General features: G+C 36.1%; 3 protein-coding genes across 3 annotated transcripts; all 3 read right to left on the bottom strand.

The window, feature by feature from the left end:
• Positions 1–3,678: 3,678 nt before the first annotated feature.
• On the bottom strand, positions 3,679–6,538 carry LOC9319229 (la-related protein 6C). Its single transcript, XM_002883116.2, has 10 exons — positions 5,916–6,538; positions 5,547–5,628; positions 5,362–5,456; positions 5,202–5,273; positions 5,037–5,116; positions 4,879–4,957; positions 4,754–4,801; positions 4,595–4,663; positions 4,382–4,507; positions 3,679–4,301 (listed from the first exon to the last, which is right to left on the bottom strand). The coding sequence occupies exons 1-10, from the start codon at positions 6,366–6,368 to the stop codon at positions 4,038–4,040; spliced, it is 1,368 nt and encodes a 455-aa protein (XP_002883162.1). The 5' UTR covers positions 6,369–6,538; the 3' UTR covers positions 3,679–4,037.
• A 768-nt stretch (positions 6,539–7,306) lies between these two features.
• LOC9319228 (DNA ligase 1) lies at positions 7,307–10,471 on the bottom strand. The gene is made up of 9 exons (XM_021033705.1): positions 10,005–10,471; positions 9,682–9,784; positions 9,422–9,596; positions 8,784–8,934; positions 8,579–8,696; positions 8,269–8,443; positions 8,111–8,170; positions 7,861–8,036; positions 7,307–7,789 (listed from the first exon to the last, which is right to left on the bottom strand). The coding sequence occupies exons 1-9, from the start codon at positions 10,316–10,318 to the stop codon at positions 7,664–7,666; spliced, it is 1,398 nt and encodes a 465-aa protein (XP_020889364.1). The 5' UTR covers positions 10,319–10,471; the 3' UTR covers positions 7,307–7,663.
• Positions 10,472–11,044: 573 nt separating this feature from the next.
• LOC110229892 lies at positions 11,045–15,763 on the bottom strand. The gene is given in 9 exon segments (XM_021031006.1): positions 11,045–11,115; positions 11,118–11,171; positions 12,132–12,282; positions 12,357–12,403; positions 13,258–13,479; positions 14,531–15,151; positions 15,154–15,177; positions 15,298–15,391; positions 15,450–15,763. Coding segments are annotated over 9 exon segments (1,473 nt in total). The 5' UTR covers positions 15,639–15,763.
• Positions 15,764–15,768: the final 5 nt, after the last annotated feature.

Raw genomic sequence — 15,768 nt, 5'->3', positions numbered from 1 at the left:
TAAATTATTTAACTAGTCAACTAAATCAAAGCAAAGAGTTTGAGATACATGTACACCAGGGTTGCAATCCTTGTGCTATAAACCCTTCATTATTCAGTTAATCTCACAAAATTTAATAGATCAAAACATACAAAAAGAAATGACCCAAATTTAGTGAATGAAAAAGATAAGAGAAGTTACATTAAATAAAAAAACCTCAAAAAAGGTCACCGTCGTAGTTTCATCATACACTATAGTTTCTTCCTCCCAAAGTCATGTGCCTTTGATTCTGTGAATTAAAAAAAAACAGCCCATATGTATTATTTGGTTAATTAACTCTATATCTTTTATTACCTCTGTAATAATAAATAATAATAAATAGTAGTCGTTGAGGTAGGGAATTATTTAGAGATATGTTAGGTGAGAGTGAGATGGAAGCTGGTTTGCCACGTCCCATGGTGAAGCCTCTAGTTCCATCAGGCAATCTTGGTCTCTTTGTTGCGTTTAGGAGACGAAGATTGTTGTGAGCCTAGGCTCGGTATCCCGAGCTGACTGCAGACCCAACCCCGAAGCTACGTCCTCCTCCTCCTACAGCGTAGCTTCTTGGGGATCGTTCTCGTCCTTTTCCTCCCCCTTTATCCCACAGTCCACCAACATTGTTGTCATCACCCTAACGTGCATACCAAGAAAATTTAGTTTCTATATATTATATGGAAAAACATTTCGTCGGGATTAAGCAACAGTACTAATGTCGTTATCAAGCTGTGATTCGGTTAAATGGAGACGTGGAGAGTCTTCTCGTGATTCATAAGAAGGGAGTTCATCATCGATGTGGATTCCATCGAAGTTTCTTCGGTTCTTGAGCACCGATTTGGGCTGTAGCAGTCAAAATATGCGAACGCAATCTCATATTGTTAAATGTGCGACTTAAGAAGAGAATATATAAACTTACCGAGCATCTAAGCAGCCTCACATTTGCTATATATATCTCAGAAACTAATATACAGAGCTTTGGATCAAAAGATAGTTGAAAGTAAGGATTTTAGAATTTGGGCTTACCTTGAGGGTCTTTTCTTATATGCTTTCTTGTGAGTCAAGATAAGTCAAGAAACTTGTAGAATCCTATAAAAGTTGGTTTAGAGGCTCACTTTCCTAGTTGTAAATCGCAATTAATCAATTTTTTTAAGAAAACACAATAAAGAATAAATTGAAATATCGCTGATTTTGTTTCAGTATATTACTTTAAGGTTTTTCTTTGTCATCATCATTAGTTTTTAAAAATGATATGAAGTAAAGAACTGAAAATAAAAGATCTCACCTTTTATTTCACTAATAATATAAGCTTAATCTGCAGTTGTACTATACTTGTGCAAAAGTTAAAAATTGATAAATCTAGAAAATTCCACCACTTAATAAGATGAGCATAAAGATTAGCTTCAACTCTTTTGTCTTTTCAAAATTTGCACAAAATTGATTTTCTTTCTTAAGACAAAAAGAATGAATATTGTTGGAACTACTCTAAAACATAATAGTATTCAGTCAAGTCGGACTATTGAGTTTTTTTGAATGGGAAAGGATGGAGAAGCGCAATTCATAATGCAATATTAATCCTTAAATCCACTTAAAGAAAGTTAGACATATATATTATGAGACAAGCTTTGTTTGTAAATGATTACTTTCAATTATCTTTTGATCCAAAGCTCTGTATGAGACAAGCTTTGTTTGTAGTCGACCTTCAAGGAAAAACGTTTGAGAGTTAATCGCATGTTAACGGACATGATTAATTGGGCATTCAGAAATCCTACACAGGAAGAAGACATAGATGAAGATTCCCGGGTAGATATGAATTTGTTTGTAATTTCAAAAATCCACCCAGAAGACTCCGCGTTGGTCAAGGTTGTTCAAGAATTGTCGAATATGTGTTACCAGATGCTCTTAGTTGATCCTGATGACTGCTCACTAGGAGAGCTACCTCCAACCCCAAGCTGCCAAGCAAAAGAGATACTTCCTTTTGTAGTCTTGGTATGGCGTTGGGAAAGCCTGTTACGTGGTGGAGAACCTCTCCAAGAATATGATGATGATACTACCACTGATGCTGTTTGTGCGGAGCCAATGTCACAAGGTGCTATAGTTCCGACTACTACTGATGCTGTTTGTAAAACAGCAAGCGTCTTCTGGGACGTGGAGGATTTCCCACTCCCTGCTGATTGCGATCTGTGTTGGTTTCGGGAGAATCTCAAAGAACGTCTCCGGAAACAGGGAATCCTTGGTGATGTGTCAATTACGGCTTACGGTGAGGAGAAACCAGCTGAAGTGGTGAGTCGCTATAAGGATGCCGGAATCACCTTCGTATCCAAAGGTAATAAATATTGGAGACTTGTTCTCATGATGGCCGACATTGGTTTGTGGACATTGGGACATCGCGACGTTTACAACTATGATAAAACTGTTTTGATGTTAATCGTCAAAGATGATAAAGACACGGAGTTCAACGAGTATATTCAAAACTTGGATTGGGTAATGTCTTTAAGTGTTTTCTATGTATTGGCTGATCAAGAACCTGGGCCAGTTCCTATGGTACAAGAAGCATGGTTTTGGGAAAAGCTTTTAGAGGGAGAAGAGCCTATGCCCCAGGAGGAATATCGCAAGATATGTTCACAATTGAAACGGAATGTTAAGAGTTCAGATTCTGAACGAGCCGGGTCTAATAACATCAATAGTTCAGACTCATAGTTTCTCTCGCCGGCCATGTTGACACTTCTCATTGTCCTCAACCATAATACATGTTTTGTGTTTGAATAACCCACTAGCCTTTCATCATCCTTGTCTTCTTAAACTCTCTCTTACTTGTCTTGTGTTCAAATAAATAGTATGCAGTTTTCCGTCAATTGAGCTTTTTCTTTTATTCACTACTTCATTGGACACGACGATATATTGTTCCCTTTTAATTGAATAAAATAAAAGAAAGGTTGGTTTGGAACCCCCCCTCTTTAACTTGTGAAACCAGGTGCAATTTTCACAAAAAAGGTCGCAGCTTTGATCTCGGATACTACCACAAATCGTGCAATAAGAGCTACAAAATCTTGAGCTACTATCGTGGTACCAAATATTTCTTTAAATTGAACAATTTTTTAGTTTTTTTTCTCCGAAAACCGATCCGAATCGGACACCTATCCGAACCGAAACCGAACCGATGACTCATAAAATCCGAACGGATAATAAACTCTCATACCCAAATTATCCGAATCCGAATATATCCAAACCAAAACCGAACCCACAAGAGGGAGAAGAGCCTATGCCCCAGGAGGAATTCCACAAGATATGTAAAACGGAATGTCAAGAGTCCTAGTTTTTTTGGCCGGCGAACCGAGAGCTCTTCGATAAAAAAAAAAACAAAGAAAGATGACTAGATTTCAAGTGCATATCATACCCATTTGGGGCTCATGTCAAGTCACTCGTACGGTTTCTTGCTTGCTTCAAGTTGGGGAAATTATTCTCATGATATCTTGTTCAATGCCAGAGGTAGATACCATGTCAATGGATACAAGTTACTGGAAATAGTTAGGATGCAAGAAGAGATTAAGACTTTGCCTGATTATTTCCTTTCTTGTGCGTGTGCTTTTTATAAACTATTCATCATGTCTTTTCAGTTTTCTTTAGAAAGAAAATTGATTAGTTTCCAACCACTCTTTCAGTCACTTGTTCGAATCCATTATTCATCTAAATCAAAACAAAGAGTTGAGATACAAGGGTTGCAATTCTTGTGCTATAAACCCTTTATTATTCAAATAATAATCTCACAAAAATAAAACATATTAAACATACAAAAAAGAAATTGCCCAAGTTAATTGAAAGAATGAAAGAAGTTATATAAAACGAACCCTCAAAAAACGTCACCATGCCTTCACTATCATCTCTCAGAGTCATGTGCCTTGCTTCTTTTGAACGCATCTTAGAAAAACCAATCCATATGTATTATTTGGTTAATTAACTCTAAAACTTTTACCTCTATTATAATAAATCAATAATAAATAGTAGTCATTTTGGTCGGTAACTATTTAGAGATTGTTAGGTGAGAGTGAGATGGAAGGTTTGCCACGTCCCATGGTGAAGCCTCTGGTTCCATCAGGCATTCTTGGTCCCTTTGTTGCTGTTTTAGGAGACGAAGATTCGTGTGAGCCCAGGCTCGGTATCCCGAGGCTGACTCCGAGCCCAATCCCGAAGCTACGTCCTCCTCCTCCTACTGCGTAGCTTCTTGGGGATCGTCCTCGTCCTTTTCCTCTCCCTTTACCCCACAGTCCACCAACATTGTTGTCATCACCCTAACGTGCACACCAAGAAATTTTAGTTTCTATATATTATATGGAAAAAGATTCTGTGGGATTTAAGAAATAGTACTAACGTCGTTATCAAGCTGTGATTCGGTTAAATGGAGACGCGGAGAGTCTTCTCCAGATTCATAAGAAGGAAGTTCATCATCGATGAGAATTCCATCGAAGTTTCTTCGGTTCTTGAGCACCGATTTGGGCTGTAGCACATAAATTATATCAACGCAATTAATCTCAAAGCGTTTTGAGAGATATGCGTGTCTTAAGAAGAGAATATATAGACTTACTGAGCATCTAAGAAGCAGCCTCACACGAAGCCCTTTCCTCCAGTTTCTTTCATCGTTCAGCTTCTCCACCTGGTATGAATTTCACATTTGCTATATATCTCAGAAACTAATATACAGAGCTTTGGATCAAAAGATAGTTGAAAGTAAAGATTTACTCACTGCTTTATCCGCGATAACAGTGTTGTCATACTCGATAAGGGCGTGAATCTTTGGAGTAAAACAAGAAGAACATGTTAAGCTCTTTAATTCCATGTGATAAATAGAAAAAAGATCATGGTACTTACTTTGTTGCTCATCAAGAAATCGCCTTTTGGACGAGAGGAGTTGGATTCTGGAGGATGACAGATACGAATCGCTTTGACGCTGAAACAAGTAAATCCAGAGTTGTTGTTTATGGATTTAGAGAAGCAAGGTTTAAATTGAAAGTAAAAAGCCTTCTTACTTTCCAACAACTCCAAAGATCTTCTCAAGGTTCTGGTAAGAATGATCATCTGGCAAATTCTCTGCAACGACAGTCCTGCCCTGCAGAACAAGTATACAGAAACATGAACTTGTGATATAGTTGATTATTAACACGATGAAGCTCTTTCATGAAGATCAAATTTACCTGCAATTCCTCTCTGTCTCTATCAGTAAATGGACTTGTACGCTTAACTTTCTTACCATCTTCACTCACAACCTTAATTTTGTTTACAAAGATCTCTCAGTATACTTGGATCTTATAATATTTAGTTGGTAAGTAGAGAATAAAGAAAGAAGAAGCTTACAAGCTTTGAAGAGGAGCGTAGAGCAAGTGAAACTAGGTGGTGGTTACTCGTTAAAGCCTTGATCTTCTTGGTCGAAGCAATATAGGATATGGGCACTGCGTTTTAAACATATGAATGCAAAACAAATCTTCATATATATGTTTGCAAAAATCTCAAGGATCATATATATAACAATTTGAGCTTACCATAACCTTCAGGATCTTTGCTTATATGCTTTGAAATAGACTCGTTGGCTAGGAGACTCATGTCAGTAAATTGGTACTCAACCTATAAAAGTGGTTTCTTGTGAGTCAAGTTAGGTTTTCTAGAATCGAAAGGCTAAACCAGAGTTGGTTTGTTGGTAAACCGGAACAATCATCTAATTCGATTCATCGTAACAGAATATAATTGTTGCAATGTTAAATTATATGATAATAATTGTAAATCTGATCTCATGACAATGATGGTTGACAAAAAAAAAAAAAAAAAAAAAAAAGATCTCATGACAATGATATTCATAATTTTACGTATCAATAAAGTAAAAAGTGAACAGGGTGAAAAGACAAAGTAAAAACCTGTTTGACGATCTTAAGACGGAGATCATCGGAAAGCAGATTCTTCGACGAAGAAGACGAGTTCTGGTTAGCCGGAAACTGAACCGCCGGATTCGAAATGAAAAACGCAGCAGCCGGATCATGAACATGTTGATGCTGAGCAGTAGGATCTCCTCCTCCCACGTAGATCCAGTCCGACGATTGAGTACCAACGCCGGTCCCTCCACCACCGCAGACTCCTCCGCCGCATCCTCCTATGCAACCGCCGTTGTAATGGAAACAAGGATAAAAGTAACCGGATACCGGAGAAACCTGCGTTGCTGGTGCGGTGGTATGTGATCGTGGTACAAATTCCGGCGCCTGAGCGTTGAATTTGAACGCCGTCGCCTGAGCGCCTGAAGATCCGCCACCTCCGTCTAATCCTTTCTTCTCCGTCGTGACGGACTCTACTTCTTCTCGCTGCATCTGTGCCATTTTCCTCTCACTACTCTAAAAAAATCTCTAACAATTTTTTTTTGGTTTTTTTTTTTGTGTATTTATATTTTAAGTTTTTTTTCAATCTAAACAAATATCAATACTGAATAGTTTTGATGTTGTTTATACTTTTTTCTATTGATTTGATTTGTTCTTCTCGGTTATTTCTCACTCTCCCAATAATTTTAAAACATGGAAAAACTTTTGAAGCCTTGTTTTTTCGCGCAAATTATGGATTTTTAACGAGAAAAATAAGCTTCCAGGTTTGACTGTGTATTTTAACTTTTTTTTTCCTCTCAAATTATTAGCTATCTCTTTCTAATAACACATTTCTTACATAAATTAAAATGAAATTACATATATACATTAATTGGCATTTTTCAAATAAATAATGAAAGAGAAACTTTTCAATTACTACTGCTTAATCAAAATTTGATAAATCATATATCTATGACTACATTTTATTTATTTGAAAATCATAAAACTACTAAACTATTAATACAGACCATCCAATTAATTATTATTATTTTTAGTTAAAGGTGATGTAATCTCAAATAGATTGATATAGCGTAAAAAATAAAGTTACACACAAAATATTTGTCTTCGGAAAATCTTATTTACCAATGAATACTTCTAACTTCAAATTATTGCAATTTTTACCACAGGCTACATCAATCCGTTCGATAAAAGTCTAAAATTCTCGTCGCATAACAAACTGTATTGCTTTTTCGATGGTACACTATAAAGTTTTGTAAATACTAATAACCTTAATAGAGAACTTAAACTATATGAGCCGTAACAAAACACTATGACCAACCGCTGAGCATTTTCTATCAGCGACAAAACCTTGTAACAAAGTTTTTCTCATTTCGGATTCTGATGCATAATAACAAAATTCACTATACTACTAAGATATGCAAAAAAAAAAAAAAAAAAAAAAAAGGAAATGATTTAAACAATTGGTTTGGTCATAAAACATATATTATCCTTGAATTTGGTTTTTGTCACTATATACCAAAAGGGCAAACATTTGAAAGAACTCAAAAAGGCTGCACTTGCAAGCAAATTCAGAAAACGCAATGCTTACAAGTCTCACAATCGAGATACCTTTTAGTCTTTAACTTACAGTGAAGGAGGAGACCAAATCAAATCCAAAATGACTTTGTCGCGTTATAAGTCCTGAACCGACCTCTACTGATCCAAAAAAAATTTGTTCAGGAAATCAAACCGACCATTTGGAGACCTGGGTTTGCCTACGTGGAAAACATTATCAAAACTGGCCACTTCCTAAAGAGTCATTGTTCGGCCTTGATGAAGTGGTTGGTCAGAAGTGTTGAGAACGACGTGTCTTCGAATGAATCAACTTCGAAGAGTTCTTTCAGCTTCTCATCACATATGATTCTCCTCTTGTCAGAAGGATCCTAAGTTATGAAAATGGTGTAAAGAAGCAAATAGTTAAGAAAAACCAGAGTGTAGAGAGCAAGTGGTATACCTGAAGATCATTCTGTTTTATGTACTCCCACAATCTCTTTCCCACATCCGCCCTTGACAGCGAGCTTTCTCCATTATTACCCAAGAACTTGACAAGAGCAACTGAAAGTGGAAGGGGAGCAAGAACTTCTTTCTTCTGCTTTTTATCTTTCTCATTTGGTTCCTCACTATCTGTGTCTGAGCGAATGCATATGCTTTGTTTATACCGTGATGAGAAAAGGGAGAAGTTTAAATTCATCTAGCTTTCTTACCTCCATCTGATTCCATTTTTTGCTTTCCATTCTTTGGAGAGTTAGAGCTAACAGATTCTCCTAGACCAGAGACAAACAACAATTAGTATACCGTTAAAAAGCCTAAACCGGAAAAAGATGGCTCCCAGTATATGTAAGAACTTTCAGTCATCAAATACCTGCATTATCCTCTAAAGGCCATATGTGCTTTGTTAGCAGTTTACTCATTTGAAACATATTGATGGACTCGAAAGGGAATAAAGATCGCAATGATTCGTCGCATATTATTATGCGTTTATCATTCGGATCTTGCAAATTGTTCTCCTTTATGTACTTCCAAAGCATTTTCACAACCTGAAACCATTCACCAGACAAAATGTCAAAACAAGGGAATTGGTTAAGAAAATTAGACAAGTAGCTTTGAAATTTAGGCTCAGAGCTTGAGTTATATAACGAAGAGAAACTAATTATCTCGAGTCAGACATGTACCTCGGTCCTGGCTAATTCTGTCACCCCAGTAAATGCCTGAAGCTCCGGCGAGAGGCTGCAAACTTTAGCAAAGCCACCTCCTCCTTTTCTTTTGGGCTTCTCTACCGACTTGGCAGGCCTATTTAATAGAGAAAACTTAGTTTATGGGCACAGGCTGGCGATAACTAGCTGTACAATACAACTGCGGGAGAAAGAGAAAACTAACTTTTTTCTCTTGCGTTTCCGCAAACTCCTAACTTCCTCCTCTTCACTTTCTTCTTCTTTATTCTCTTCCACTTCTTCGCTTTGATCCCCTTTCTTATCTGTTCCCTCTGATGCCTCCTCTTCATCTTCTTCTTTCACATTGTTCGCACACCCTGGAAAAAATAAATCATTTCATTGTACTTAGGTAACACAAACTCAGGAACTGCTGTCTCCGGAAATATATAATACTGTTTTATTAAACAAAATTGATGTTCATTAGAGAGGTCTCTTGCACAAATATATATAAGTATCCTAACAACACAACGCTGAGGGAAAATCTTAATATTCAACACTATTAACAGTTCATCAACATTATTTCCACACAATTACACATGATCACTCTCTACAGTGGGCTACTTGATTTCAGACACATGATACAAATGAACCGATCGAGCTATTTAGGATCAATGGCTGACTGAACAGGAAGACTAGGGATATATATATCAAGCAGTCCAATGTAATTGTACCAGAAGCATTAAGTCCATGAAGAATTCAAGAAGACATTCTAAACAGAGCGCTATAAATGATCATAGACACCACACTATCAAATATAGTGAGGTTTTCTGAGTTGTAAATGCAGTATTATGACAAGGAAATTACCATCTCCATCACCTAAGGGCCAAATATGCTTGGTTAATGCCTTGCTCATTTGAAACATATTAATGGTCTTTACACGGAACAAGGAATGCAGCAACTCGTCACACACTATCTTCCTCCTATCCTTTGGGTCTTGCAAATCGTTCTCTCGGATATAGGCCCACATTTTCTTCACAACCTGATAATATACACAAGACAAAAGAATGAAGTCAATTCCGCTTCAAAACATCGCAGAACACTAACTCGAAGAAGATGACAATTACCTCGGTTCGACCTAACTGAGATGCTCCAACAACTTTCTCAAGTTGTGGAGATAACTGAGATACTTTGGTAAAGCCACCACCTCGTTTCTTGGCCTTTACTGGCCTAACACATAAACACACAACAATGAACAATAATCCCTTAAACTCAATCACTAAACAAGTGGTCTTTGATTAGAAATGCATCCGGAAACATTTTGATTGGTTCGATTGAAAAATGCTAAAGATTCCTATAAATACTCAATTTTTGTGTGTGTATGATCATTGATATTCGAATTTCAAAAATCCAATTTCACAAAAACCACAATCAGTACTAGAGTAATTACCGTTCTTCCTTCTCTTCCTCACTTTCACTTCCATCTCCGTCTAGGTCTTCTCCATCGCCTCCTTCAATTTCCGCCTTGATTTCTTCGGCATTAATGTCTTCTTCTGGCTTAGAGCTCTCAGGTTTGTCTTCTACAGCGCCATTGCTCTCGAGAAAAGTATCGATTTGATCCCTAATATAGGCTTTTTTATCTGTCAAGTCGATACCAAAATCCGCCTCCAGCTGACGACGGACGCTAGCCGGAGTCGCCGTGTTTAGGTCGGAGCTACCGAGAATCTCACGGAGTCGGGTCACGAGGTCCAAGTCGGAAACCATTTTTTCCGTTACTGAAGAAAGAAAAAAGACGAAGCGGCTATGAAAGCCAAAACGATTCTTTGAGGTAGAAAATTAGAGAGAGGGCATTTATGGAATTTACAAAATTGTAAACGTCGTCGTTTGGTACTTGAACTTTCTTCCTCGGGTTTTGGTACTCATAGGTGTTCGATTACGACCATAGTTAGAATTAACACGTTTTATTGTATTTTAGTTACTCACTCCGTTCGTTTTGGTTCTCGTTTAAGGTTTTTTCACATAAATTAAGAAAAATATTAAATTTTCTGTTTTATCCTTTATTAATATATTTTATAAAAAATTTCATTGGCCACAATATCAAAACAGTAGGGATAATACTGCAATTTTTATCAAACTTTTGCATTGAAAACCTAAAACGACAACTATTATGAAACAAAATTTAAATCCTAAAACGACAACTAAAACGAAACGGAGGGAGTATATGATTTGCTTGGAAACAAAAAAGAGTTGGATATTTTCTCTTTTGGGTATCTAACTATTTTTTAAACAACTCTTTTTGTTAAGAAGAGAAAGAGACTAGAAAACACTAAACAATTCTTTTTCAACGGCCTAATAGATTGATGTAAATGATCATTCATGCGTAGTAAGAATATTATTATGGCTAACATTAACATGTTTATGTATTCTAGTTATGATATCACTCTTTTTATTTAAAGTCTGTAGTATCCTATTCTCGTCTTCATATTTTTTTCAGCCCAAGTCTAAGTTCTCTGTTATATATCTCTGGCGCTCTCTCAAAGGTTGTAAACGACCACGAATCGATCACCGTCGAGCTCTTCTTCACCAATTAGCTCGTTGATCGCTTTCGGTTTAGTTTCTGAAATAATTTTTCTTTCTTCTTAAAAAACATTTAGAAAAATAAGAGTTAATAGAATGGGTGAATTAAATATTTATACACGGTTGTCCAAAAAATTAGATTTCAGAACATGATAATTTCAAAATTAAGTAATTATGAAAGATAAAGAAACTACAAACCAAAAATATCCTTCTTCTGTTGATTTATTACAAAAGTGCCATTGAATTAAAAATTGTTTTATTATTTCAGTTTCTCATCGATATTGTTCACTTAGACGTCGATGACACTGTTCATTTCGAAGTTGATGATACTGTTCATTGTAGGATAGTCTAAAACATTTGTGATTTGTGTAGATAACTATTTTATTACCTGATAAATAATATAGTATCGTGATAAGTTAAATGATTATCTATTGGTTTAACACGATAACAAAATATATATCAATAAGTTTATAAATATATCGTGTTAAAACATATTGTATCTCGATAAGTTTATAATTGATATGATAAAGTTTATATTATCATAGAAAATATTTATGGTAAGATAGTAGATATATATATAATATTTATATTACCGTGTATAACGATGTTAACATGATAACAATAAAAGTAACAAGTGTTACTCTAGTTCTGGTCACCGACGAAGCAAACCCAGAAAACAACATAATTAAGTTTTTTGGCCGCCACTGTCAAATCTTCAATCATCACAGCTCCTCCGTCCCTATCTTCGTCTCAACTCACCACTCCATTTGATCCAACAATAATTGATAACGAGGTTAACGTAATAACGATGAAAATAACTAGCAATAAAAAATAACAAGTTTTGTTGTAGATCTGCTCACCGATAAGATAGACGGAAAAGACGGCGACAATTATAAAACTCTTAAGCCATCTCACCTTCACCGACGCCATCACCATAAAATCCCTTTAGCTTTTTGCACCTCTCCGACGTTATCTCAATCCACGATTTTATTCACATCACCTTCTTTTTTCCCAAATTCACCACCACCGATAATATAATCATCATCACTATCGTCGTAAATACCATCTCCACCATCGTTAAGAACCCAATAGTTTAAATAGGAATAAACACCACTTACAATCACCACCGCAGCGGCCGTCACTGAATCGGACTAGAAACCACCACAAAATCAAATCGACTATGCATCTTTTAAACACACAAGTTTGTCTCCTCTCTTCCTCCTACATCATCACCACCGTCTTCTACTCTTTTGTTGTCATCACCATCAAGTTCTACAATTTTATTTTAGAACGATTTATTGAAAATTGTTTGTATTTGGCTGTTAGAATTTTTGTTCATGTCAATTTTGATGAACACTTCGACAGAGAATGGGGAAAGGAGAGAGAAAAACTGAAAAATTAAATATATTTTTTTTTTTAAATGAGGACAACAATGTAAAATCCTTTACACGACATCTGACAAAACAGTGTTCATTTGTGTCAGTTAATTTTTGAGTCTTCCATGGGTACAGATTGATAATACCCTAATAGAATGAACAACAAAAAATAATAAATCAATTTGCATACTGAAACATCTCCCAACTCTGGTAACTACGTCTGTGAACATAAAAAAAAAAAATTGCACATATGGATCATGGTATGATCAGAGTTGCTTATATGTGCTAACTCAGTCAAATAGTCACTAAAAAAAACTATCATCTAATCAAAGTATCATCGTAACTATTATTGTACTTTTAAACCAAAAAACAAACAAACTATTATTGTACTTAAAAGGTACATGCATCCAGATGATAAGATGTAAATCACTAATTAAAAAAAAATGTGAATGGGCAATAATGGTTTGTAATATAAATGTACCATAAGAATATTATTGTGGCAAAACCTTAACACGTTTATGGTATTCTAGTTATGATATAAAGGTTTGTAATATACAGTATCAGGTTAACAACAAAATGAAAAGAAAAAATGTTCTATACTATCACTCTTTTTATTTAAGTATTCAAAATCCTATTTTCCGTCTTCAATATTTGGCCTTTGAAAATAACATTTCAAAAACAAAAAAAAGTTAGAAAAATAAGAGTTAAAAGAATGAACAAAACAAAAGAATAATAAATCAATTTGCATACTGAAACATCGCTCAAGTCTGGCAACTGCGTCATCAAACACTCCTCGAAGCCTATCTGTCCACGCCACTAAATCTGGGTTTGGGTTTGGGATAGGGTAAGGGTTTGGGATTGGGATTGGCAATAGAGCATGTAGGCCTGGAAAGATCCGCAGTCTACTGCCGATATGTTGTACAATAATATCTTCCCTGCCCATCGCATGTTTTACTCTCTTAAGAGTAACGTCTGCCAAAGAGGGAAAAAAAAAGAAAACTAATTAAGCAGAATGTCTTAACTAATATAATCATAGCAAACAAATCAAAGTTGGTCAACTCTCTTCATATGAGTGCCACATCATCACATAAGAAAATGACATATGTCATTCGATATTATTTAAATTAAAAATCAGCAAAATTAATTGAGGGAGAATCAAAAGTCTCATATTGTGTTAAATCCTCCATTAATCCCTTTCTTAAATGATTTTTTCAAAATAAAAATAAAATTATAAAATAATTTAATCAGTCAATTACTACTTTCATTTTACTTTTATTATTTTTCTAATTTTTTTAATTTAATGGTCAATGGTCATCACTCGATAATGACTAAATAATTATTTGTGTTGTAGTTTAGTTGTTTAATATCTTATTAGTTTAGTAATTTTACCTTGAATATTTTCTTATTAATACGTTATGGTTCATATCTTATCATATGACATTCTCTCTTTTCATTTTTGTATCTTATGGTAAGTTCGTAACATTGACATGTAAAATTTTTTCAAGTAATGAGCTTTAGAGACGTTAGACATACCACGAAATTCAAGATAAATTCATTTCTCTTATATGGCTATATGCAATAGCATAAAATCTAAAAGTGTTACTGAAATAACTCTTTAATTTTTGCTTTCTTTTTGTTTTTTTCATCGAAAACTCTTGAGATAAAACTATCTTCAGCTTAATTCTTGTTCTGTGTATTTATGATAGTGAACAAATATTAAAATCTTAGATATAAAAATAATCAGATTATACATAAAAATGTATAAATTGGTATTTAGAGTCAAAAACAAATCTAACAATAAAAATTGTAAATACATAATATGAGTCTAATTTTATTAACTATACAATAACAAAAAAAAAACATAAATTAATGACAAACAAAATTAACCTATTTTATCTTAACAATTTACAAAAAAATTCACGCGTAGCATAGAAATTCATCAAGTTATTTAGAAAAGGAATAAGACTAATTACTAAATAATCCTCCGAGTGATTGCACTGCGTCATCGAACGACCTTATGCGCTCCTCTGTCCATACGATTCTGGGTCTTGGGCCTGCACCTTGTAGTCTTCCTTGAATCGGTGGTATTGGGCCACGTAATGGGCCCCGAGTAGGTTGTGGCCCAGAGATAGGTGGGCCCGAGGAGACCCGCGGAAAGTTTGACCTCCACGAGGCCGTTGGTGGTGGAACAGATAATTCCGGCGGCGGGATTGAGGCGGCGGTGGCTGATAGAAGAAACTGGACGGGGCCGTCGGTGGTGGAACAGGGAATGCCTGCGGCGTGAAAGAGTATGTTGGTGGCGGCACGAAAGATTCTGGCGGTGGCGGATAGAAGAACCTCGACGAAGATTCCGTCGGTGGTGGAAGAGCCAGAAACGGTGACGGAGAGGAGGATAAAGGCGACGAAAAGATGTTACTAAGCCGTGGTCGCTTAGATGATGATGATTCGGGTGGCTGAAAAGAGGATGATGGTGACGACGGAAAGAAGGATGACGACGATGGTGGTTGAAGAGAGTATGACACTGACGACGGAAAGAAGTCTATCAAAGATCCGGGTGGTTGAAGAGAGGAGGATGATGACGATGGTGCGAGAGTTGAAGATGACGTCGGTGGTTGAAGAGAGGAGGATGATATCGCCGGTGGTGACGGAGATCCTTAAGTAGTGCAACTTCTGCGTTTTTTTTTTTTTTTTTTTTTGATAACCAGGAGGTTCGGGACCGAAGCCCTTAATCCCCCCAGGGTCCGGGGAAAACCAGGTGAAAGCCCTTGGCCAAATGGAAATAACTAGCACTTTCGCGCTTGAGGGGAATCGATCCCTGGCCTAGACCAACAGAGCGACTCCTCTTCAAGTGAAAGCCACTAGACCACGACCACTTGGTTAACTTCTGCGTTTCCAAGACCAAGAACAAAATTTGAGAATGAGAGAGGGACAACGTCAAATTAGAAGGTGAAGGAGAAGAAATTAACCTGGTTGTCTCGCGGAACTCCGATCTTCTGCGCATCTTCATCTTCTTTTTTCTCTTCATCCAACTTCTTCAAACGCTCAACAATCTTGGCGAGTTTCTGAGAGCGTGACTCAATAGTATTGAGTTCATCAAGAAAGTCATGGAATCTCTTCTTGTGATTAGTCATGGCTTGCAACGGAAGAAATATGATCAATGGCTTTGCGTTCTATATATATAGGAGAATAATATATGTTTATTTGGATCTCTCTAATTAGGGATCTTTTAGTCCTTTTGTTTATTTTGTACTCTTGTTAGTT

The sequence above is a fragment of the Arabidopsis lyrata genome, assembly GCF_000004255.2.
Source record: "Arabidopsis lyrata subsp. lyrata unplaced genomic scaffold ARALYscaffold_3, whole genome shotgun sequence".
Lineage (NCBI taxonomy): Eukaryota > Viridiplantae > Streptophyta > Magnoliopsida > Brassicales > Brassicaceae > Arabidopsis > Arabidopsis lyrata.
Note: the sequence above shows the minus strand (reverse complement) of the source record. Positions and strands in the feature narration are given on the sequence as shown.